This window comes from Nicotiana attenuata, unplaced genomic scaffold (genome assembly GCF_001879085.1).
Source record: "Nicotiana attenuata strain UT unplaced genomic scaffold, NIATTr2, whole genome shotgun sequence".
In the NCBI taxonomy this organism is placed as follows: Eukaryota; Viridiplantae; Streptophyta; class Magnoliopsida; order Solanales; family Solanaceae; genus Nicotiana; species Nicotiana attenuata.
The window spans coordinates 33,213-59,103 of NW_017673188.1; the positions used below are offsets into that span (position 1 = coordinate 33,213).

The 25,891-nt window shown below is 34.4% G+C and overlaps 3 protein-coding genes across 4 annotated transcripts in view; all 3 read left to right on the forward strand.

Moving 5' to 3' along the window:
- The window catches only part of LOC109215679 (putative GPI-anchor transamidase), an 8,422-nt gene extending 3,794 nt beyond the window's left edge, over positions 1–4,628 (forward strand). The window contains exons 6-11 of the mRNA XM_019379792.1: positions 162–239; positions 365–453; positions 1,884–1,965; positions 2,626–2,814; positions 2,925–3,073; positions 4,299–4,628. Coding sequence (XP_019235337.1) covers positions 162–239; positions 365–453; positions 1,884–1,965; positions 2,626–2,814; positions 2,925–3,071 — 585 coding nt within the window. The 3' untranslated portion in view covers positions 3,072–3,073; positions 4,299–4,628. The remainder of the gene's footprint in view (positions 1–161; positions 240–364; positions 454–1,883; positions 1,966–2,625; positions 2,815–2,924; positions 3,074–4,298) is intronic.
- A 9,811-nt stretch (positions 4,629–14,439) lies between these two features.
- LOC109215678 (glutamyl-tRNA(Gln) amidotransferase subunit A, chloroplastic/mitochondrial) lies at positions 14,440–20,174 on the forward strand. Its single transcript, XM_019379790.1, has 10 exons — positions 14,440–15,028; positions 16,068–16,379; positions 16,809–16,988; positions 17,088–17,182; positions 17,690–17,765; positions 17,901–17,978; positions 18,395–18,488; positions 18,634–18,683; positions 18,817–18,930; positions 19,639–20,174. Exons 1-10 carry the CDS (start codon positions 14,561–14,563, stop codon positions 19,729–19,731), a joined length of 1,560 nt encoding a protein of 519 aa, XP_019235335.1. The 5' UTR covers positions 14,440–14,560; the 3' UTR covers positions 19,732–20,174.
- Positions 20,175–21,821: 1,647 nt separating this feature from the next.
- LOC109215683 lies at positions 21,822–25,515 on the forward strand. Of its 2 annotated transcripts, none has more exons than XM_019379797.1 (5): positions 21,822–21,947; positions 23,787–24,020; positions 24,109–24,246; positions 24,836–24,914; positions 25,082–25,515. In XM_019379797.1, exons 1-5 carry the CDS (start codon positions 21,858–21,860, stop codon positions 25,216–25,218), a joined length of 678 nt encoding a protein of 225 aa, XP_019235342.1. In that variant the 5' UTR covers positions 21,822–21,857; the 3' UTR covers positions 25,219–25,515. The 2 variants fall into 2 exon arrangements, with proteins under 2 accessions (XP_019235342.1, XP_019235343.1); XM_019379798.1 differs by having other exon boundaries at positions 21,861–21,947; positions 23,809–24,020.
- Positions 25,516–25,891: the final 376 nt, after the last annotated feature.

Consider the following 25,891-nt stretch of genomic DNA (forward strand, 5'->3'; position numbering starts at 1 on the left):
CCCCCACACACACACACACACAGAAGGAAAAAAAAATGGATTAGGTTACTTTTCAAATCAGGTTCACTCAATGCATAAAACATTCTTGCTTGGTCCTTCTCATACATTCAGTAACAGGCTCTATAACTAGGTTGGTAGAACTGATAAATATATTTTTGTAGCTTCAATCACCCGGCGTTTTGGCAATTGGGAGCAGCATGAAAGGGGAAAATTCGTACTCGCATCACTTGGATGCTGATGTAAGTGTTAACTTAATGAAAGACTTGTTTAAAAGGCCTACTATGTGGACAAGGCAAAAGAATATGTTCTCCTTGTACTCACAAAATAGTGTGAGTTTTCATCCTCCTTTTCTTCTCTGGTACAGGTTGGTGTTTCAGTTATAGATCGATTCACATTTTATACCCTTGCTTTTTTTGAGAGGGTGAACATGTATGCTAATGCCTCATTGGGCAGGTAATTACATCCACAACTGCTTTTCTTGATATCTATAGATTTTAAGCTGCTTTTCTTGAAATCTATGGATTGTATCAACTACTGACATCAGCTTAACTATACATTGCTAGTTTGTTTTTACATATTTTTACTGTATTTAAGGCTACACAAGTGCAATAGTCTGTATATACGTTTGTGATATATAGATCTTGGGCCTAAGTCAACCCAAAAGTTAGCTCATGAGGTGAGGATTGCCCAAGACCATATAAAGAGGCCACGAAATCCCCATCCCACCGATATGGGACTCAACCCCCCCACGCCCAGGCCTGCAAACTGAAGCGTGGATAATATAAATGGGGGTCCAACATAGGTAACAACAAATTGGGATGGGCCTAGCTCAAGTACCATGATAAATCGACCTTGGGCCTAACTCAACCTCGTAAGCTAGCTCATGAGGTGAGAATTGCGCAAGACTATATAAAGAGACCACGAAACCCTCATCCCTCCGGTGTGGGGCGCAACAATTTAAATTGGGTATAAAATATTCCTTAATGGAGATTAGGCTTGCATTATTATCAAAAGGAGAGTCATCCGCTAGCTGAATAAGGTAAGAGAGAAAGGAGATATCTTCTTTGAAGCTGCAATGGCCATCAGTTATGGGTTTTACTTGATAATAAAACTGCTGAAGTATATTCCTTTAATTGATAATTGGGGATAATTCAGAAATTTTGAAGGATAATTACTGGCTGTTCGAGGGTCTGACTGTGGCCTGGCCCACAAGGATTTTCTTTAATCAAATGGAAAGAGTCTTATTCAAGGATTTTAGATAACCATATCGAGTACGTTTAAGCAGGTTTGAACTTTTCTTATATTTAGAAATGCTGCTTGGGTTATTGAATTCTTTTAAGCAATGCTTGGAACTCTAGAAAGGGGACTGTTATAGAGGGTAAACCGTAAACGGGAGTGCGTACTTGGTAACTTGGGTGATAATTGCCTTGCCTGGGTTCGCATCTTAGATAACCTACCTGCTCAAGTTGTACATGTCATATGGACTCGAGCAGCAAAGTGGACCAAAAAAGTATGTTAGTTATGTGTAGTCCCACATTGGAATGGGAGTAATATGTACTTTGTAGACTATTGCTATAAATAGGACCTCTTGTATTATATTGAGTAACCAATATGAATAATATTTTTTCTCCCGTGCTTTCTCACAAGTAGATTCAGAATACTTGGTGTAGTTTGCAGAGGTTAACTGCACTGGGGGCTTGACTGCTGGTAGTTCCTGCTGTTACATTGACTATGCTCTCATGGATCCTAAAAATTATGTGTGCCTCTTCCTGTTGTGTTTTTTTCAATCTCCTTTTCCTGTCTTAATCAGAAGATGATATTTGTTTTGGACATAGAATTTCTTTAATTTGTTTAGAATTACTTTAATTTTTTTCCGGTTGCAGTCTTTTCAGTTCATATAATCCAAATATGCTGATGTCAACTGCATATTATCGAACAGATCTATACCCTCGTCAACTAGAAGAGGTATGGCTTTATGTTTGTTCCTGTACCATGCAACCCTGCCCTCCCCCAACCCCAACTCTCCCGAAGAAAAAGGAAATACATGGAAAGAAGAACTCCATGAAAACCAAAAAACACAAAAAAGAGAAAAGTAAAGGATCTTAGTGGAGATAGGTAGGATAAAATAAAAGGAAAAGTTGCAGTTCTTAGGTCCCACTTTATGTACAGTTGATCGGTTAAGAAGCTGAAGATCTTAATTTGACTTGCATGATAAATTAGTAGTAGTAGAAGAAATTATCAAAATAATTGTAAAAGAGCTAATTTAATTGGATCCCATCTTCATCTAAATACAGTGCACTTCATTTCTTGTAACTGCTTACCATGAGCACAAACTAGTGTCAATAACTTGCTTTAGTATGCAGAAGTGAAGTAAAAATGATAAAAGAAGTGCTAAAAGAGGTCCAAAATAGCACAAAATTTTATGAATGTTTTTTCCCTTTTTGTGTTCAAATTGAAACAACAGAATGAGACAGTCAAGTATCCGTTAAGCTGTCCTAAATTAGATGATTAACTGAAATGGTACTCTGAAAATGATTACCTAATTTGTTTTTGTCATCCAACAAACTAATTAGACTGCTGGTGTTATTATGTGAAAGTGAAATGGGCAATCTCTGACTTTGATAGGTACCAGTGACAAACTTTTTCGGTTCAGTCATGGAGACGATACACACTGATTCTGCTTATAAAGCATTCACTGGTAAAGATTCCACAAAGTCCACATTAAAGATGCCTCTTGGGAAATCCAGCCAAGACATACGACGAACACTAGCAAGTTCAGATGTTCAGTGTCCAACTAGTGACTCAAATGTTGAGGTTAGTGTTCATTGCCACACTCCTTCTAAGCTCTTCTGTTGAAAATTTATCGGGTTATTGCCAATCCCATTTAGAAGAAAACAAAGTTTGATGAGGAATGAATGCTACAGGATCCACAAGATTCTTGTCCTTCCACACATTTTTGGAATTCAGTGGATGAGAAAATGAGAAAGGTTAAGGGTCTAGATACCTGGGTGAACTCTGGCTTGTTGTTGATGTTTCTGTTGGTGGCATTTTCCTCTTGGCTCTCATTTTGAAGGTAAAAGAATCCGCCTTTCTGCTCCCTATTATTTTTCTAATAATTAATATAATTGGTAGCAAAAAGTGGACAAATTCTCCTATACGAGGTGTAAACTAGTTGTCATGATGTTTAGTTTTTTTTTCTCCGTGTTCAAAAACAAATATATCATTAGTATCTTGATTGTAGCGAAATTTTGGTATTTATAATGTTTGGAACTGTTTTCCAACTTGAAATGGAAAATTTATGATGTATCATGTTCCGAACATCTTCATTTGAGACTTTTTCATACTTCAAGCGAATTAATACTGTAGGCCACTCCCCTCCCGTAGGGTAACAGAGACTGAAGCTCAGTAATTGCTAGCTTCTCCTTGCCATTCTGTTTCTTATTCTTAATTTACTCAGCCCGCCCCCCTCCCACTCCCATATCGTGACTACCTCCTCTTCTTCATCTCTAATTTAAATTTCTTCCCTTTGATGTGTTTCTGAACACCAGTTGGGCCCCACTTCCTATCTCAATTACCTGTATCATGCATTTTTGGCCCATTCCTTCCCCTTCTTCTTCCTCCTTTTTTCCCTGTGCACCATATCCCCATCAACTCTGATGATATTGCAACATAACTGAAGATATGTCTACTTCCACTTGCTATGTTATATAATCAAGATCCGACTTTAATCTATATTGAATTGGGTAATTCTTCTAGCAGCCCTAACCCATATTCTCCTTCATCTTCCATGCAAATGTCCTTCTAATGGCTTTTCATGTGGTGTATCTAACCATTCCTTGTATGTCTTGCTTTGTCAAGTTTCATTTTGTTCACATTAGGAAATCTCTACCATATTTATATGGGCAAACCCAGACAACCTGTTGTTTTAAGTTGATAACTTTAAGTTTCTTGCTTCTTAGACTGGTAAATATCTTTCAAGTTTACATCATAAACTGGCCTTTCAGATCAATTCTACCTCTCTTTATAATGCCTTCTGCCCTTTAATCATGTAGTCCTGTTTCCTTTCATGTGAAACTTCAACTTCTATACCTATCCCACTATGAAACGTAAAATTATCCTATCAAACACCGTCATATAACTGTTAGTCTCTACAGTTGTGCTAGGGTAAACCGTTTCTCTACTGATTTAGGCTGATATCTGATTCTGCATTTGTCTTCTGCTGTTCTTCCACTCTGATGTAGTTTGTTACATTTTCTCTTTTGGTTTTTAACATTTGAGCCATTTTTCTCTGATCTCAGAAGTGGAGGCATATCGATTGATACCCCAAAGGAGCTCTATTGGTCCTGCGTTATTTGACTTCCAAGTTTGTTCAAAATGTTGGTTCAATGCAAGCTGTTCATCTCAGGAAAAGTGCACAAGCGGCCAATTGAGGCGCACCATTTTACTGCAAAATAGAGATTATTGTACCTTTGACAAGTAGAGCAATATAGAAATTATTAACCATTGGTAGATGTCATATAGCTGGTGCTATTACAGTTAATTTAAGCTTTATGGGGATCTCTTTGAATGATATTGTGCTTCAAGATATACTGTTTTGAATGAGCACTTTATTCAAGCTTTATCTGAAAGCTGCAATGGCTTAGAGGCTTTAAGTTTATTTCGATTTTACGGGCTAGCCAGTTTACAAATTGCAGGAACTTTACCCAACTTGAGGAAGGTTTAGTTGGATGATTGTCATTTTGAATTCCAGATGGTTGATATTACTCCATTGGAAACTTCAAGCAGTCAAAGGCTATTGAGTTTTAGGGTACAACAATGAAAAGGTGATAGCTATATCTAAAGGCATGAGAAAGACTTGTTTCCTCTTAAATTTAGCTGCTGTGTGGAGAATTATTCTTTTGTGGACGTTCTTGATAATTTGATTTGGATTTCTCCTCAACTGAACACTCTATCCTTTGTCCGGCATCTAATATAAATTCATTCATGCTATGGCTTGTGTTAAGCACGCTTCTTTGACACGAAATAAACTCTTTTTCCATGACAATCCCATTTTTAGTTACCCAATAATGCACTTATTCCAATATAAATTATTTATGTCTGACTAACATAGACTTGAATTAACGAAAACCTTTATTAGCTATACATAGATTTTTCTATTAAACAATTCAAAAATTATTTTAAAGTATGAAGAGATTAAATTAAAAATGCAAAATGTATATGTATATTTGATCTTGGGTATCAACTTTGGTGTCCGGCGGAACTCCTTCGAAATATTTACAGCTTCTTTGAATGGTTCTTACCTATTGTATTGTATACAATATTTGTTACAAAAATTTTATTGTACGGTATCTTTATAAATCCATTGTTACGCAACGTCCTCTCATCTTGCCCTGCTTTAATATTAAATATTCATATTTTATTTTTCACCTTACCTTTTTTATAATAATTCTACCTCGTACCTTACTTTTTCTTTATAATATTACAAATGATGACAAATAGTACAATCTATCCAATAATTATATACATCAAAACGATACAATACAATACAATACAATATTATAATATATTATGAAACGATACATGACAACCATCCAAACAAGCCGTTAGTTAAAAATAAGGGTTACTTTATAGCTATTCTTCATTTCTACCACAACCTTTGGTAATTTTTCGGAGATTATGAGGGTGTTTGGATTGGCTTATAAAAAATAGCTTTTAGCCATAAGTTGGTAATACCCAACTTTTTGGCTTTTGGCTTATTTTGAAATTTAAAAATAGCCAGATTTACAACTGGTCGTTCAAAAATAGCCCAATTTCAAAAGTAATCAAAATTTAGCCACTTTTTATGTAAAGATAAATCTGAGCGGAAATACTGTTCAAAACCCGGAAAATACTCCAGTATATTATGCTGGAGTTCCAGCATAAGTATACTTGAACTCCAGCATATTATACTGGAGTTCCAGGATAGTATGCTGGAACTCCAGCATAATATGATGGAGTTCCAGCATAAATACACTAGAACTCCAGCATAATATACTTGAGTTCCAGCAAGTATATTGATCCAGTATAATATACTGGAGTTTGGAGCACCAGTGCTCCAGTCTCCAGTATATTATACTGGAGCCAGCAAAGTATACCGGTCCAGCATAATATGCTGGAGTTCATACACAAGTGCACCGAACTCCAGTATATTATGCTGGACCGGTCTCTATTGCAGCAAAACGGTGGCTATTTTTCATTGACTTGGTAAACGCTGGCTATTTTTGATTGACCAGTCCGAAAACTGGCTATACCGTGCTATTTTTACCTTTTTATCATTGTCAAAAGTAAGTGCTTAAAAGCCAATAAGTACTTAAAATAAACCAATCCAAATTCCCTCTATGTTTCATTATATACTAGTCTAAGGATACGCGCGTTGTCATGAAATATATGTCAAGAAGAAACTTGATTCTTTATTCTATTTTGCTAACTCATTAAAAGAAGAAACTTTGTCCGACGGGATTTCTCAGTCATCTCAATCAATATATTTAACATAAAATTTATTTAAGATTCATAATTTTATTGCTTTAATTTTACAAGTTACACATCCCTTTTAGTTTTAACTAAATCATATAACTTTAAAGATCCAGAATTATTATATTTTTATTTTCAAAAAGCTTTATATTCTTATGTTAGTTCTAATTAAAAAGACATAAACAGGGTATCATCTAACTGACATAAGACGTTAATACTATCCTAAAAGGAGTAAAAATATGAAATTCACGTAAAAATTAGATTTAGAGTTTATTCTTTCAATCAATTCTCACGAATATAGTGTGTTAGTTTTCTTGTATTTATATAATCCGTTTTTATATTTTAATTGGGACGTTTTAAAAGTTAGTCTAATTTGATTCAAAAAGAAAATTATAATTATTTTTTAAAATATTTTCATGAGAAAATTGTTACCAAAATAATTTTCTTGTATATTTTTCTGTAATCTATATTTTATTTTGTCATGTTTATAAGCGTGCTCATAATTAAACGACCAAATTAAATAATAAAAAATGACATTCCTAATTTCTTCGTAGCAATGTATGTGCACGTAGTATAGAATATACTACTCCATTTAAATTTGGTTTCAGCCTCATTCAACTCTCTAAAAAAAAAAGTTGTGTAAGACTATAAATATTTAATTAGAATTAAAAGCTAAACTAATAATAACGTGGACCATCTTTGAACAATTGTGGTTATATTTTTTCGATCCATATAAGGTAACTTTTAGTGTCCTAAATATTTGGATTTTATACATAGTTTAAATAGGAAACTATTTAATAAGTCAAATTTTAGTTGGTTTCAAAATTTTAAATATTAAGAAAATAACTTAAATTACAATTCTATCAAATGTGAAATCTATTTTTAAAGGGTAAAAAAGGGAACGACATTTCGCTAAAGGCCTTCGTGCTTTTAATATAGTACTAGTTTTGGTGTACGTGCGTTGCACGTGTAACCCGCGTTTGTTTGTAACAAAATTATATATCACGTGAATGAACTATGTATAATAGTAATTGACGTCAAAATAAATTCAACATGAAACTGAAATGAGAACATGAGTGTCATTACACTGATGTAATAGATGAATTTAAATATGGTTAATATCTTCTGAACCTGCAAATATAAGCACTACAATTAGTTAAGGTCGTGATATGTATAACATTTGTAATTACAGATAATATATTATATGAGTTAATAACATGTTATGTTGTTGTATCTTACCTAATATCTCTTTGTAGACAATGTTCTTGGTGTATGTGCCCCTTCGTCTCTTCGGTTGCTCTGTCATGACCAAAACTTTTGTTGTTGACATCGATATACCTCTTGATAGTGCGACATATAGTTGTCCATGTGAAAAAATATGTTGTGGCAAGTACAATCCAACGTTGGGTATTGTTTGACCCTGTGCTTTGTTTATTGTCATTGAAAAACATAAACGTACTGGAAATTGTTTTCTGATGAATTTAAATGGGTATCCTTCATTTTCTGGCGGGAAAAGTTGAATTCTTGGAATAAACACATGCTTGAAAGCATTTTGCCCCATCATTATTTCTGCATGTATAATGTTGTTGGCAAAACCTCTGCATATCATTCTTGTACCATTGCATAATCCGTTTGAAGGATCCAAATTTCTTAGTAGCATGATTGGTGCATTTTTCTTCAAAACCAACCTGTATTACCATTATACATTAATCATTTATATTTATATATATATATATATATATATATATATATATATATATGTGTGTGTGTGTGTGCGCGCGCGCGCGCGTGTGTGTGNGACGAGAATGTCGGGATATCATGGTTGTGAATTGCAGCTTCAGTTGTAGTTGTGGCTTTGTTCGGTTGAAGCTGTTTTCGTATTCCTTGGTGCCAACCTACTTCGCCATTTGGAAAAAACAAAGGATATTGAAGTGGGTCATAACAACCGTAGTAATGTTTGACTCTATGTCTGTTCCCGGATATTCATGAACAATAATCTCTCTATCAAATGGTACATTTGGATTATTTCCATCTATCCAAATTGCAGCAACTTGATCTACAGATGGTTTGTTGTAGACACGCTGATCTTGTGTAGCATTGGCAGCAATTCGAATATGTAAATCTTGAAAGGTTGGATGATCTCTTAGCTGGCGAAAGAATTGCGCATAAGGATTTTCATCCATTATTTGGCTAATTTTTCCTACAATTTCCTCTGATAAGTTTGCTTCTTGGAGTTTTGAAATCCTATTAGACAACTCATTGTCTGTGTCAAAAAAGTATAACTGGAAATAACAAGGATTATTATTCTGCGGGAGTAAAGATGGAAGATTGTGATATATTTGACCTTGTGCCATAAATGTGTAAACTCCTTTCCTTGAAGATGCCAGTTCTTTGTCGAGCGTAACACCGAAAGATGTAAACGCAAATATGCTATTATATGCTCTAATGTTTCTGCGGAACTCTTTCGCTTGTTCTGACTCGGCAATAAGTAACTCGTATAATGGAATTGGAACTTCAGTATTTGCCAATTTGATAGATCCACTTCCGCAACAAAATGTGGGAGTCTCATACTGAAATCTTGTAGCATGACAATGAATACATTCAGCAACACTTTTCAGCTTGTGAATATCTGATATCGATGGTTTGTATGCAATATCACCTAAATTTATGTAGCCAGATGTGTTATAGATAATAAAATGTGATATCTTGTCATACTAATAAGATGTAATCAATTTTGAAGAAATTTATTTCAACACGTACCTTCAATAACACACTGTTTCGATAGAGCCTTCAGTAGCCAAGTTATTTTAGGCTGCTTTCTCGGTTTTCTTTCTTCAATGTCAATATCTTCAATTGATTGAGTTGAGACTTCTGAACAAATAACGCATAAGTATCAGTTTAAATGAAGCATAGTTCTCCATCACGATCAGAAGGATCGTCATTGATCACTTTGGAGCTGCCTGCAGCAGAGCCCTTCTTAAACTTCTCATTTAAGTTCAGCAGGCTTCGATTTACTTATAGTTCGCCAAAGAAGTTTTTGTGACTCTACTTTGGTACAATTTTGAAACAGACTAACAATCTAATATTCATGAAAGTTACAAAGTTGTGGCGAATTCAAGACTCCAAATTACAATACTATATAGTCCCTAAATACGTGAAGTGAATCTATGAAAGAGGATGTGTGCTAAATTTGAGATAGTAATAGGAGTTCATCTGTTTCACGGTGACTTTTAAACCACAACAGGTAAGTCAGTGTTTCAACTCAAATAAAACTCACACAAAAAGAGAGAAAGATGACGTTTAACTATTATTATTTAAGCTATTTAACTATTATTTAAATTTCTTCATTAGCTTTAACTTTCTCCAGTTTCCTTTAGTAAACTTTAAATTTGATACTTTCTGATTATTAACACCATTGTATATACTTTAACACAGTAGGAAACCTATGCATATTATAGAAAACAGGTATATTTGTTGCGGATCTTCTTTTATCCATCCTTGAGGAATGATATATATATATATATATATATATATATATATATATGAAAAAGACGTGGCTGAAATTATTTATGCCATATGAAAAGAATAAGCACTCCAATTGAAGTTCTCGTAATAATCTTTGGTAAAAAAATAAAAGGACTATAAAAAATTATAAAAAACTATAATACTAATATTAAAGACATGAACTTCTGAAAATTACCTGAAAGTTCTTGTTCATGTCTACTATGGTTTCCATCGTTTAACTTTGTTGTGTTTGTTTCAATATATTTGTTCATCCTCCGAATAGCGTAAGCAACCTTACGTTGGTCTACATAGAGTAAATAATGAATTATTTAATTCAGTGTCAATTCTTAATATCTTAAAGAACAAAATGTGTTAATTATATTTATTTCTACCTTGTGCCATTTGTATTGAATGAATGATATCCTGTGGCATATGAAAAATTGTTAATAACCATTCTAATTGAAATAAACACAAAGAGTAGAACTTGATTAGAAACACACAGGAAGTAGAAACTCTGCACTAAATATTATTAATTGCTATGCCAGCAAAAGTTGCTCCTTATTAAATGCAAAATTAAAATTTAGCTAATGAACAAGTATCTAGAATATCAAACAGACTAAAGCTTATACTATTTAATAAAGAATGCTAAAGCACTAATCCTTTTCTATTTTAATTCTTTTATGGTTTATTGAGGCATCATTCTCTTCTTCAATTTGTTTGATCTTCTTGATTGTTTTCGCCGCTTTTATCTCGTCATCTTCAATTTCGATTGCATCTACTTTTCCAACTTCGTGTAATTCCTCTGCAATCAAACTTCTTCCAGTTCGATCTCCTCCAATTCTTGGATCAAGTTTGACAAGAAAGGTGAACTCTTTATCCTTACTTGACACCAACTTGCGATAGTACTTGGATTCTTCTTTCTGCGCCAAAAAAGGAATAGATTAGGTAAAAAGAATAATTTTCTGAAAAAGAAAAATTTGTTAACGATAGAAGTTATTATTCCATTGCAAGTAAGTTGACACATTCAGATTGGAAACTATCCTTGGTATATATAGTGTTGTAATCAAGAGAGCTTTAGAGGATGAAAAATTGAAATTCCTTATATATTTTGAGATGATAATCCTGATTCTTTATCCAAATTATAAGGATTAATGTTTCCAAGGGCTAACAGAGGACACGAGTATGACTATAAAACTTCAAGAATATGTTGAATATCGTAAACAATATTGTGTTTTGCTATCTCATTATTGTGCAAGTGGGATTAGTACAGAAATATTACAAAGCAACATAGAACTTACTAACCTTCTGAGAAATTGATCGTACATATGTTTTAACGTCACAACCGAGCAGGTATTTTGTAGCTTCAAAGAGTGTTATGTAACAATGTTCTTTTTCGTCAAACAACTCAAGTTTTAGAAGATATCTACAAAAAACATAATAGTACATAATTAGAAGAGTAAATATCTTTTTTAATATATGAAAATGCAGCAAAACCTTTTTTGTATTTACCTTTCTTCATATTCAACGTTGCTGCCACAACGGGGACATGTTGCAATATTATCTACCAAGCTCACTTTCTTATAACATTTGTTGCAAGATAAATACCATGGGTCGTCTTTGTTGATGATATATTTTATTTTCGTATTAAATTTACGATATGTGTCCTACAAATAAACATAAAATAAGTTGGTTAGATTGGACACAATATACAAAGTATAATTATTTTTTAAATAGTTGAATAATGTACCTTTGTATTGTCAAACGAATCTGCATGTGTTATGTCTCCAATCTTGACTTTTCTGGCATTTTTTATCAATCTACTTGGCATTAGTGTTATGTCTTTGTCTTGTAATTTCATACGGTTATGCCTGCGTTTCAATTAATTAGTACGAAGTAATAACCAAATATTAGCAATAACTCCTTAAAGTCGAATCCAAAACATATCTTACCAATTCTGTAGAGCAATTGCTTTTTCAAACGATGGATTTATCATTACACTACTAACATGTGTAGTAGATATTACGAAATTACCTACACAATTATAAAAGTGAAATATTAGTTCAATAAAAAAATAAAGAATTTACCTTAAGCGTAAAGGAATTGGATATACTACCTCGATATGTTGTACCCTTAACGTTACATAGCACCACAATAGGTTTTTCAAATATCATATTTTGGAGCATATCACCATCTTTTTCTGCTATTTCTCCCCATAAAGTTACAGTTTGACGATCACACCTGAGTTTTATAATTCAATATTATATTAACGACATTTAATGCATTGATAATAAATGAATTAAGTTAACTAAATTCAACTTACCTTTCATTCATCAGCGCTATTTCTCTTCGTTTCCTGTTACCGTCTCCGATGGAAGCATTAACTTTCACTAAGATACAAGTGTGTCTGCAAAAGAATATTAATAGAAAATACATGTAAATAAGTACTAAGAATTATTAAGCAAATAGGAGTATAATATTATTCATAATGTAAGATTAATCAAAGAAATCTAAAGAAATTACCAAATATTGTTCCATTGGTGCATTGGAATGCCTCTTCGAACGAAACGAAACTGTTTGAGAAGCTAACGGTTGAAAACGGGTTGTTGCATTTCTTGACTATAGTATTATTACTGAACACAATCTCAAATTCTTTGTGTACAGATTGAAAATTAGGTTTGCGATCATTTATGCGGCCGTTAATGATGTAATAGATACTGCCTTGTTCTAAATGTTCCTTCCACATATTCACTTGATCAGTGAAAAGTATAGCTTGCATTTTTGTTCCCTGTAAAGTTTTATCATAATTTAATATCATGATTGAACATAATACGAAACATATCGAATATAATACAAAAATAAAAATAACATTACCTCCTCATCTACAAATATCAAAGTCCATCGAAGGCCTTGATTTATTTTATTTTTAAATTCTTTAACTACTCCACATTGAATAAGTAAGACTTTTATTATCCACTGAGAGTCGGATCTTCTCAAACTGTTAAGTAGCACACATTCGTTTGCAAATTCAATTTCAGTTTCCATTGCGAGTACCTGAAATCAAGTGCGAACACGCGGTCTAATATCAAAAGGGCACTAAAATCATATAAGACATTCATAATTTTAAATATTTTATTTAACTGAAGATTTAAAAGAGTTACTTAGACCAATAATAAGGATAGCTAATGCACTAACGTTTTTTAATCCAACCACAATGTACCTACTATTAAAATTGAGGATTGATAAGCTTTTTATGATTCTATTTTTAGTTTACGTTAATTTTTATGCACATTAAAACCAATTATTTTTCAATAGTAGCATAAATATCAAATAACGCTACAACAGTTAAATGAGCATATAGTTTATGTAAATTGATATTATAGAATATCCCAATCTAAGCTTTAGAAGAGTAACATAAAAATCATAGTTGAACTGCAAGTAAGCTACATAACTTTCAGAACATAATATATTACTTCATAAAAAAAAGATTATATAAAATATTATTTATGAGATCGATAAGGAGAATTGTTTACCTGAACCAACGAAAATTGTCAAAACTTTGGGTGGATTCAGCGACGCCAATTGTAAGGGGTATTCTTTAAGAACACAATTTAAAGATTGTGATATGCATGACAATTTTAAAATAGTCAATTAAAAGAGATAATCAAATTGAATTTTGTGAGAAAATATGAGCAACTTCAGCTGGCATAACAATTAGTAAGCTGGCATAAAGAAAAGATGCGAGGAACAATCATAATGCTATTTCTAATGGCTATCGATTTGATGCAATCATTCAACTAATTTATAATGCACTAACAACCATTAATACATAACTTCAAGAATATAGTACAAGATAGAAATTTACCACAAGGGAGAAGCAAATTTGCTATATGGACGTATGTTTATGACAAAGAATGTAGAAAATAGCGTCTTTTATAGTTATAAAATTCTAGAAACCTAATTTGATTTGATCTCAAAACAAAGAAGAAGGAACCTACGATAAGTAAAGGAGAAATTAAATCCTTTGTAAAATTGTAGAAACCTAGAAACCTAATTTGATTTCAAAACAAAGAAGAAACCAATGGAAGAAGCCTAAAACGGTAAGTAGAAGCTTAATGGAATTGAAATCCAAAACTTATACAAAGAAATTGAAATAGATGCCTAATATGGTAAGTAGAAGCCTAATGGAATTGGAATCCAAAACCTATACAGGAGGTAAACCGCAAGTAGTCGACAATTAGCGTTTTTAGTATAGACTTTAAATTTTGAAGAAAATAGTTATTACAATTACTATTATATCCAACATATAATGTACTTACGAAGGATAAAAAAAGGCGAACGATATTTCGATAGGCCTTCGTATTTTTATTATAGTATAGATAGATAGATAGATAAAGCCAACCAAACGACCCCTTAAGTGGATAAAACCTCTTAAAACCTTGGGCTTCTCCTTCTCACCATTATCACACTACAGCCAACTCCAAATGCTATCTTCAGTACAAACTCCTCGCCTTCTCCGTTTCCCTAATTTTCAATCCCTCTCTCTCAAATGCCTCCACACATCTCAATCCCAACTCACCACCCCCTACCCACCCCCACCACCCCACCCCCACCACCTTCCCAAATCCTCACAATCCGTAAATCCCTTTTATCCCGTGAAATCACAGCCGTTGATCTCGCCACTACTTTTCTTCAACGCTTACGCCACACTGAACCGCAGCTCAAGAGCTTTTTATATGTATCCGACGTCGTTTTGAAGGAAGCTGAAGAGATTGATAGGAAAATTGCTAACAATGAGGAGTTGGGCCCACTTGCTGGGGTTTTGGTTGGGGTTAAGGATAATATTTGTACGGCTGATATGCCTTCAACTGCAGGGTCCAAGATTTTGGAGAATTATAAACCCCCATTTGATGCTACTGCTGTTGGGAAAATGAAAAAGTGTGGTGCCATTGTTATTGGGAAAACTAATATGGATGAGTTTGGTATGGGGAGTACAACTGAAGGCTCCGCTTATCAGGTACTCCGTCCGTTTCAATTTATATGATGTTGTTTGACTTGACAGATAGTTTAATAAAGGAAAGAGAAATTTTCGAATTTTTTTGGTCTAAACAAGTCATACATATTTGTGTGGTCATAAATCATCTCATTAAGGTATAATTGAAAGTTTAAAATTTAAAATTGTTTCTTATTATAGAAATGTATCATTTTCTTGGGACAGACCAATGACGAAACAATATCACATACATTCGGACGGAGGGAGTAATATACAGATTCTTATTGTATGTAAAAGTCAAGAACTAGCTTAAAGGTTATTCTTTTTTGGCATTTTTAGATGCTCATGCTCTTATGTTTTGTATTAGCTTAAATGTGTATGTTTAGTATCACATTCGATCCTAAACAAACTAATACATAGATCTTCGCCTAAGTTATGCCAGTATTAGTAACAAAGAGTTTTACACGGAAAATCATATAATGTATTAGTTATATGGAATTTGAGTTAGGGACGCAATGCCGAAAACTAAAGGTTGTATTCACTAAGAAAAATTTTACCGGGATTTTTTTCCCCTTATAAAATAGTAAACCTATCGAGCCCCATGTTTAAGTGCCCATGAGTTAAACTTTAAAATTGGGTGAGTTTGCAATTTGCCGTTGGGACTGTATTACAGTTTGTAATAAGTTGAGTTGTACTTGAATATTTTCTTGTTTGGCTGCCTAATGTCTGCTTGTGCAATTGAAGTTAGGAGATTAGCTTAATTCTAATTTATCAGCAAAAACAATTTTTAAGTTCCTATTTTTTGCTGTTAATCTAAATAAAGTTTCCATCTTTATGTCTCCAGCCTCATTTATTTTGGGGTTCTGAGTTGAATACATCAAGGTGTATGCGTTGGAACTTAGAAGGGTTAGAGTGGATGCTCTACCATGTTAAATATGCGAGTAGGTTCTATTTAATATCATCAGGTAGTAATGACATAAGAGTAGCTAAAAGAATTTTCTCTAACGAGTCCGATTTGTAACTTAACATGGTTTACTCAGGTGATGCATCTTGGTATTATTAGGTGACAGCAAATCCTTGGGATTTGTCCCGAGTACCAGGTGGTTCATCAGGGGGCTCAGCTGCAGCTGTTTCTGCTAGACAATGTATGGTATCATTGGGAAGTGACACTGGTGGAAGTGTTAGACAACCAGCTTCTTTCTGTGGTGTTGTTGGTTTGAAGCCAACATATGGGCGTGTCTCTAGATACGGACTTGTGGCATATGCTTCATCTCTGGATGTTATCGGTTGTTTTGGCTCATCAGTTGCTGATGCAGGCATTCTCCTTCATGCAATATCTGGTCATGACAAGTTTGACGCAACAAGTAGCAAGCGAGTAAGCTTTCTGTACATGTTCTTTGCTTTCTGTAGTTCATGACTCCTTATTTGCCTCAAGTATGCTATGTTTTTCTATTTTAGAAAGGGAAAAAGATCTCCTCTACAACAACAACATACCCAGTATTATCCCACATCGTGGGGTCTGGGGAGGGTAGAAAAAGAATCTCCTCTATTAAGTTTTATTCATTGAATACACTTGATCTTGTATGCTTGTTGTGAATATGAAGATTTTGGCATACAAAGTCACAAAGAGTGAGTTCTATGTTATTAATGAGTGGTTGGGGGAAGAGAGTAATGTAATCTGATTCAAGTCTAATAAGAGCTTGTTGGTATTTCCTTCTGATATAAACAGCCACATGGCTATACAGTCTGCTAGCGGTATATGTTTAGAGGTTTGCTTTAATTATTTGGCAATATTACTCTTCAGGAAGTTCCCGACTTTGCTTCCCAATGTATTGCGAGAGATCATTTGGACTCCAAACCTCTGAAAGGATTGAGAGTTGGTCTGATCCGAGAAACCATTGAAGATGGAGTTGACCCGGAAGTAATTACTTCAATCCGTGGTGCTGCTAGTCATCTTGAAGAACTAGGATGCACTGTCACCGAGGTATTCTTCATTTTTTCGGTAGTTATGAACCTCATGTTGAGTTACTATATTCTTTGGCGTTCCTTATTTAAAATTAGTTGTTAATTTTTACTTTTGCAGGTCTCATTGCCATCCTTCTCTCTAGGATTGCCAGCTTACTATATCCTTGCTTCTTCTGAATCTTCTTCAAATTTGTCCCGTTACGATGGTATCAGGTGATGCATTAAAGAATTCTTTTTCCATCTGAAGTTCCCTTTCCATTCCTCGGAACAAATAGAAATACATAACGGCAGTACTATTTTCAATCCTCAATTTTTAGATATCTTTTAGGATTCCTCAGCTCTAATCCTCTGTTTTGGAAGCCAAATTGATGGAGAGTAACTAAGTATCTCGTTAGTCTTACCATTTAAAAGAGCAGAAAGTAGTGGGAGTGCCGAACGGATATATTCTTTTTAATTACTGCATACCAGTCGCAAGAACTAAGAATTTATTGCCATTTTGCTAAGAGAATAGGTGGATACCAACCATAATTTAGAAAGAGAAGTTATAATCTCGGAGACTGCCTGACATTAGTAATGATAAGCTTTCAAAATGTTAAAACCCAAAAATTCATGGTGAAGACCCAAACATAAGCTTCGGAGAAATTCTGCAGAAAGTAGTTTACGTACGATTAGAAGTATTACATCGGAGCTAGCGTAACTTCATGTGATGTCAAAATGCAGGTATGGCAAACAAGTTGTTGCCGATGAGTTAAACTCCCTTTATGGGGAATCTCGTGCTGGAGGCTTTGGTTCTGAGGTACCAAGGAACAAAAATTTTCTGTGTAAAGTAGCTTTCTAGTTACATCACAAAGGATCTCCTGCTTTCCCTTCTCCATGAATGAGGTGACTTTTGACAACACTATTGGACTGAGTGTATTAAATGTCTTTACAGGTGAAAATGAGAATCCTAATGGGAACATATGCTCTATCTGCTGGTTATTATGATGCATACTACAAGCGAGCTCAGCAGGTTGTACATCTATGCACTCAGAATATTCCAAGTCCTCAGTTATATATAAGTTGAAAGTGCAAATACTTTCTTATATTCTCATGCATCTCAAGATAATTAATACTAATATAAGCCAATTAGAACTAAGTAAATATTTCAGCCTCTTAAATTACTTTTTTTGTGTGTGTGGCAAAAATGCTTATACAAGACCATCTACATGTCAGTTTCTGAATGTGAAGTTCTAACTCCAAAAATTTATCAAGCTGAGTTTTGATCGAGTGTGTATGTGGCATTTAGAACCAATTATGTTTGGTCGATGCATCTATTAGACTCGATAATTCATATTTTAATGAGTTATGTAACCCCAATTTACAAGTGCTTTGGTATTTTCATGTTCATTTAATTCTTTGAGAAGTTAAAGAGTGATTCTATTCCAGGTTAGGACTTTGGTAAGGGAAAACTTCAGGGCAGCATTAGAGGAGAATGATATTTTGATTTCACCTGCTGCACCATCAGCGGCTTACAAAATTGGTATGCTTCTTTTTTTGCTTTTACATCTGATGTATCTACTTTGCAGTCTTGCTTAAATATCTTTTTCTATTCTTTCTTTTTATTCCGTAAGACCCTTCTATTGAAAGGCCACACTAACTCTGACTACGACATGTGACATTTACAGGTGAAAAGAAGAACGATCCATTGTCAATGTATGCTGGTGATATCATGACTGTAAGTAGTTTTGTTGCTTCTTATATTTCTCTTGGTAATTTTCGAACTTTTTTCCCCTCTAGTCGGTTGATGATGTCACTCGTTCGTTTATTCTCTAATCTCTTTAGTTGATGATTCTTTTTATCATCGGCAGGTCAATGTCAACTTGGCTGGTCTTCCAGCATTAGTTCTCCCGTGTGGATTTGTTGATAGCAGCTCTGCGGCCCTTCCCGTTGGTATTCAGATGATTGGTGCTGCATTTGAAGAGGTGGGTCTCAGTACTCCGATTTTTCCAGTTGGTATTCCAGTATTTAGGATAAAACAGGATATTTGAGCGTGGGGGTACTTTGACTTACTTAGACCTCTCTTTTGAGAAAAGTTAGAGCAAGGGGGAAAGAGGGATGGTACAGCTACTTAGCTTGAAATTGGAATCGAGTTAAACATGAGCATCTTAAAAAGTAGTGCTGAATACATTCAGTTCCTTACGGGAATATAGGAAAGAATAATTGGAACCATGTAGCACAACAACAACAACAATCAACAACAAACTCATTGTAATCCCACAAGTGGGGTCTGGGGAGGGTAGTGTGTACGCGGACCTTACCCCTACCTTGAGAAGGTAGAGAGGTTGTTTCCGATAGGCCCTCAGCTCAAGGAAAGGTGAAATTGAAACAATATAGTACAAATGTTCGAATTTAATGCAAGCAAAACTGAATTAGTAGAAAATGATTAGAAATTAATGTGAACACCAAGTAGTTTTAGAGTTCAGTGAAGGATATCCTTGTCTATGTTTTGAAGAGATTCTCAAATCATTTGAACCTTGCCTCACATGGTTTCTAGTCTTATATGTCCTTTTCTTTTCCTTCTCTTCATGCTATTCTTTGTTCATGTTCTCGTGCGCGTGGGTGGGTGGGTGTTTGTTTCCCGCTTTTACATGCTAAAGTTCTTGATATTTTACTTACTAAAATGACTGCAGGAGAAATTGCTTAAAGTAGGCCATATCTTTGAGCAGACACTGCAAGGCTGCTCTTTTATTCCTCCTATAGTAGCCGATGAATTGGCATGCTAGTCGTGAATTCTTGCACATTTGTGGGGGAGAGTTCTTCCACTTGCAGCAGTTAATCAACCTAATGATTTCATAGACACGCGCGAAATAGCTATGGTGGAAAGCTCTGTGCTAATAGGAAGACAGATGCATCCATTCCATATCAAATGTTCCGCCAAGCTTTCTTGGCTCGTGCCACTTTTGACACAAAACTGATATGTTCAGAAGTTTCTACTGCTGAATTTTTTTCAAGGAGGATTGGCATAAAAAATATGCGCCAATGTAAGAACTCTCAAAAAATTGGGACACTGTAACTTATTGAAAGCATTTTTCTTAGGTGTAAATTAGCTTGCATAAATTTTGAACATCTTCATGTACACATTTATTTCATAATTTTTTATTTTCTGGAAAGTTGTATTTCATAAATTCCCTTCATATTGTTTATTTTCTGGAAAGTTATATACATATATAACTTGTTCTTATGTTCAAGTGCTCTGTCAGAGTTAGCCCTTCAATTATCTTTAATTTTTATCTTTGTAAAGCTTCTTATCTTTATCTTTATCATCATCTTCACTTTCATGAAATTCATCTTCTTTTTATAAATTTTTGCATATATTGTGAATCAAGACTTTAGCAGGCAATCAAACTATAATGCAAATTCTTTTTTCAAGGTCTTTGATCTGTTATGGGGACTTGAGACAATTTTAAAGACATTATTTTTTTGCATGATTGACATAGTATAATCTTATGAAAATTACTGGTGTAATTCCTTTCCTTCTAATTTATGTGGTGAATTTGACTTTGCATAAAATTCAAAAAAGAAAGACTTTTAAAATTTATCGTCTTGAATCTCTCATGACATTTTAGATAGTAATATGTCACTGAAGATAAATGAAATTTTTTAAATTAAATTATTTTTAAATATAAAAAGTTGCCTATTTTTTTGAACGGATTAATAAAGAAATATAGATAGCCACATAAAATAGAACAAATAGAGTGAAAAGGAAACCAAACAGCCTCTGATTGTACTCTAACTAATAAAGGACATGTTAGTCATTAGATAATATAGTATACTATTTATATATATTTATTAACAAATATAAATATTTTTGGCCACTGCTAAATCGAAATGTGTAACTTTCCCATAAAAACAGTTAGAAATGGCGTGGGGTAGCTATTTTTTAATGTGGCATTTAGTTTTATCTAGCATTTTAATGCTGAGAAAAAATAGCAACTATTCTATTAAAATATTAAGGACATTTTGTCCTTAATATATACACATCACTCGTGAAGTTAAGGACATGATGTCTTAAAGTTTAACAACAGAAGGTGCAAATACAGGACACTTTATCTTTAATATTTACACAGTACTTATGAAGTTAAGGACAACACGTCTAATACGGGGTATTTTCGTCCGGATGGATAAAAATTTATTAAAGAGCTGGCAAAAGAGTAAATATATTTAAACAGTGACTTAAGAGTAAATACAGCTCTAATTAGTGGGTAATTGTGCACTTCCCCAAAAAACATAGTGGGATGAAGCCCACGAATAGACACACTTATCCAGTAAAAATAGCACGGTCTAGCCAGTTTTTGGAATGGTCATTCAAAAATAGTCAGCGTTTACCAAGTCAATGAAAAATAGCCACTATTTTGCTGCAACAGAGACCGGTCCAGCATAATATACTGGAGTTCGGTGCACCTGTGTATGAACTTCCAGCATATTATGCTGGACCGGTATACTTTGCTGGCTCCAGTATAATATACTGGAGACTGAAGCACCGGTGCTCCACACTCCAGTATATTATGCTGGACCGGTATATTATACTGGAACTCCAGTATATTATTTTTCCGTATTTTGAACAGTGTTTTCGTTCAGATTTATCTTTATATGAAAAGTGGCTAAATTTCGATTACTTTTGAAATTGAGCTATTTTTGAACGACCACTTTTAAATCTGGCTATTTTTGAATTTCTCCCACTTATCCACCATTAGAATTGATAAAATGGACATTGATGTAATATCTTTAGCTAGTAAAGGGTATCTTAGTCATTATACCCAAAAGAATATAACACAGCGGCCGATGTCGCGAATAGAACAACATATAAGAATTTATATAAGAGATTTCTAAAGGGTGATGAACGAAGCTTATGAAGAAGAAAAAAAAAGCCCGAAGTTTTTGCGAAGCTATCAAAATAAGAATTTACATTGAGAAAAAGAGAGAGGAGGAAAAATTTAAGGTATTAATGCCTTCTTATTTCAATTTAAAGTTAGTATTATTGGTGGTTTGAATTAAATTGTGTTAATTGGGATTTGGACATAGTGAAAATTCAACCAAGATATAGACTGAATTGAGAAAGTTAGGGTTTAGAATGTAGCAAAGTTTGAGGGTCTTGTGACTTAGATCACATGTTTGAGCCATGCGCAATGCCAACTAAGCCTGGTATTTACGTGGAAAAGGGTAGAGGCGCGGGCGCATTATCCCTAAGTTTATAAAATTGTTGTTGGTCATTAGGGAAAAACTTAGGGATTGCACCCTAGGGGTCTAGCATAGTGGTCAATGAAGCGGGGAAGCGGGTTGAGAACCGTGATATCTCAGGCTTAAATCCTAGTTGAGGCAAAAACACTAAGCATTTCTTTCCATTTGTCTAAACCTTGGTGAACGGAATTACTTAGTACCTGTGTTGGTGGAAGGTATCACTAGCAAGTACCCCGAGACACTACGGTTATAAAAAACCCTTAGGATTTAGAATTGGAGGATTTGTAAACTAGGGTTACTTGAATTGGGAGGATTCATGGGAATTGTGAGATAGGAGAGACTTGGTGTTAGTAAATAATGACGAGATTGTAATACCTAAGAAATGAGTAGCCCTAAATTGATGAATGGGGAATGTCCTATCTTGAGCAACGGGCACGTAGGAACTAACTAAATTTGACAGAGTTGAATTGATTATGATGGTAGTTCGTGAAGTTGACACATAGATTGGTTTTGTGATGATATAAGATAGTTGGGGAAGTGGAACACATTGTTCGTGGTGAATGAAACCTTACCCTGATTTGTATTTCTGCTACTGACATGATTTATGCTTTCATTGCATTGACTTGAATTTGACTAGCTTAACCCCTTGTTATATGGTTTGAAATATTGCATATGGAACAAGTTCTTTGCATTATATGATTTAGAAATAGTTTTGAACTATATTGATTTTATTTACCAAACCGTTTCTTGAGATATTTACTGTTACTAGATACGGATTTTTCACGTAAGGTGAAATTACTTATCGTTACTTGAAATGTATCTACCGTTGCAAGCATTTTGCTGAAGTTTGTTTCATGATATGAATATATATAGAACTGGAATCCCTGGTATCCTCTTAATCCCTGGAATCCCTGACACCAACGAGAACCTCCCTAATTTTGGTTCCCCAAATTTCAGTACAGGTGTCCCTGCATTAGTTCGTCTGGGCAAAGAGAGTTACTCATTTGTTATTATATTTTCTTTGAACTCTTAAAGTTGCTCCATTAGTTAATTGCATGAATATTTTGATTATCATAAGATGTATAAGTATGCCTTAAACTTTCTGTATTATTGTGTTATAAACATATGGTTAATAGTAGTTGTGACTTGTTTTGATTGGCGCTTGTTGTGTTGTATGATTTAGCTGAGACTGGAAAATTTCAGTATTCCTAGAATTAAGGAAAATTTGTCCATCTTTTTAAGGAAAAAAATGAAATCTCTGGTAACTAGGCTTGCTCGCGGAGCCTGTTCCCTAAGGGCCAGTCACGTCCTTAGATTGGGCCGTGACACACCATTTCTTAATTATTTTGAAATTAATGTGAAAATTATATACAAATCATGACTTGTAATATGTAAAAATAACTAATAATAGTGACAAGAAACTTGAGATTGAAGAAATAGTAAAAGCTGTTCAGTACTTAAAGCCTAAAGGTTATGCTACAGTTGTATCTTTCCGCTGTTTAAGTTCCTAAGGGAAGTGTAATAGAATATTTACACTGGGGATGTGTTGTTATCTTTTGTACTATTTTTACGATTTAGATTTTACATTTCTTTTCTTTAGCTGATCAGCTTAATTTACCAAGGTCTAAGACAGTCAAATCGACTGGAAATCCAACACCAAAGACGTATGACAATGATGCATATGGCTCCTTCTTTAGTAGATTTATGTGTTCAAAAGGCAATAGATAATGTTGGATTTCTTGGAGATGTTGGTGAAACAGAGTTTCATCTTCTTCAGCGTATTTTGCCTCACTGTTCTCTTGAGCAGTTGACGCATGTAGAGAATTCAATACAAGTAAGAAATTACACTGCTTTAGCTTCTTCCTCTTTTTCAACATTACACATCATGTTTGATTCACTGCTCGACTTTCGGCTAAATTCAGGGAAGAGATCTTAGTCCAGTAACTAATAAACTCTGGAAGAGATTTTACAAGATTCAGTTTGGTGAAAAAAGCACAAATCAGGTTGTCCAAGACATGAAGCTAAGGAATGGAACATTCAAATGGAAACAATTGTACGAGGTGGTTTACCTTTTTTACTTTCTTTCTCCCATTTTATGTGATACTATTATTCTTTTTAAAGAAGGGGAACCTTGGAGCAAAGGTAAAGTTGTCTCCATGTGACCTATAGGTCACGGGTTTGAGCCGTGGAAGTAGCCACTAATGTTTGCATTAGGGTAGGTTGTCTACATCACACACCCCTTGGTATGCGGCCCTTCCCCTGCGTGAAGGATGCCTTGTGCACTGGGCTGCCCTTCTTTGTTGTACTTTCTAAGGATCAAACATATGATTGTTTCAAACTTTTTCTAACAGTTCGAATTCTTAACTATGCCGCTTATGGTCCCTTTCCATAGTTCCCGCATATGTCAATTTTATTTCAAAAACTTGAAAATATTATGTCTGAATTTATACCAAAAGTTGGTGCTTTGATGCTCGTACTCCGAACTTCTTCACATAAAGTGGGACGGAGGAAGTATATTTTATGTTCCGTACTTCTTAATTATGAACTTCAAGTGATTATGTTACAAATTATGCGAAATGTTTCAGCCAGCACGAAAAATCGGTTATGGTTTTCTTGTTTTTCTTAATATATAGTAACTTCATAATGCAGGCAAAGTTAGAGGAACTGGAAGAAACTCAACACAAGTTATTCAAAAGAATTGGGCAGTACTTATATCTAAAGGAAGATGGTAAGTTAGCACTTTGCTTCTGTTTTTGATTGTTCTTTCATTTGTTCTCTTTCAAAAGCAGTGGAAATTGCCTCTTATTGTTGTCATCTTAAACTAGTATTATTATATGGTAACTCTTTGGCATGAGAATTGAGAGTGGTTTTCATAATCTTATCTACTTTCTGCAGGTACTGCAAGATTGGAATATCAGAAGAATTTTGGGAAAAGAAATCACAAGAAGAAAACAGAGGTGAAGCTCGGAACTGGACAGTTATCAGTGTGCTGGCGCCTTTCCTCATATCTGCAGCACCAGGAAATCAACTAAGAATAGGTGATGTAGATATTGGAGAAGAGGAGATGGGGAGAGCAAAACTAGTGGCAAAAACGGAGTCAGGTTTTGAAGTTTATAGGTTTTGTAGTTGCCACCGAACCCGTTGCTCATTTTAGTTACTAGGTTCACAATTAAATATTTATATATAATTAATGGATTTCGTAATACAAATATAGAGTCTAAACAAAAGCTAATGAATTCGTTCGAACCCTTACCTAATATTATAGCTCTGCCCTGACTAGTGGTTGAAGAAAGTTTTATTCAAATAACTATTGGACTGTTGTTATGAAATATTATATTTTGGGGTGGCAAACTGGCGGGTTGGGCTGAATTTGGGTGAGTCAGGATGGGTTAGGTCAATAAATGGGTCATTGCCCAACCCAACCCAAAGTGTACTTGGGCTAAGATGGGTTGGGTCAAGATGGGCTATACAATGGGTCATAACCTAACCCGCCCAACTTGACCCATGTTTTAGCACCATGCTCATCTTGCATAAAAAAGTCTTTTACCTTAAAATGTGTAAATTGAAAAATATTTTGGTGGTGGGAGTGGGAGTGGGGGTTTGGGGGGGAGGTTTGGGTGGGTGAGTGGTGTAGAAAAACAAAAAAACAGAAAACAGAAAATTGAAAATACAAAAATAAGTTTTTAAAAAAATTGAGGGGGTTTT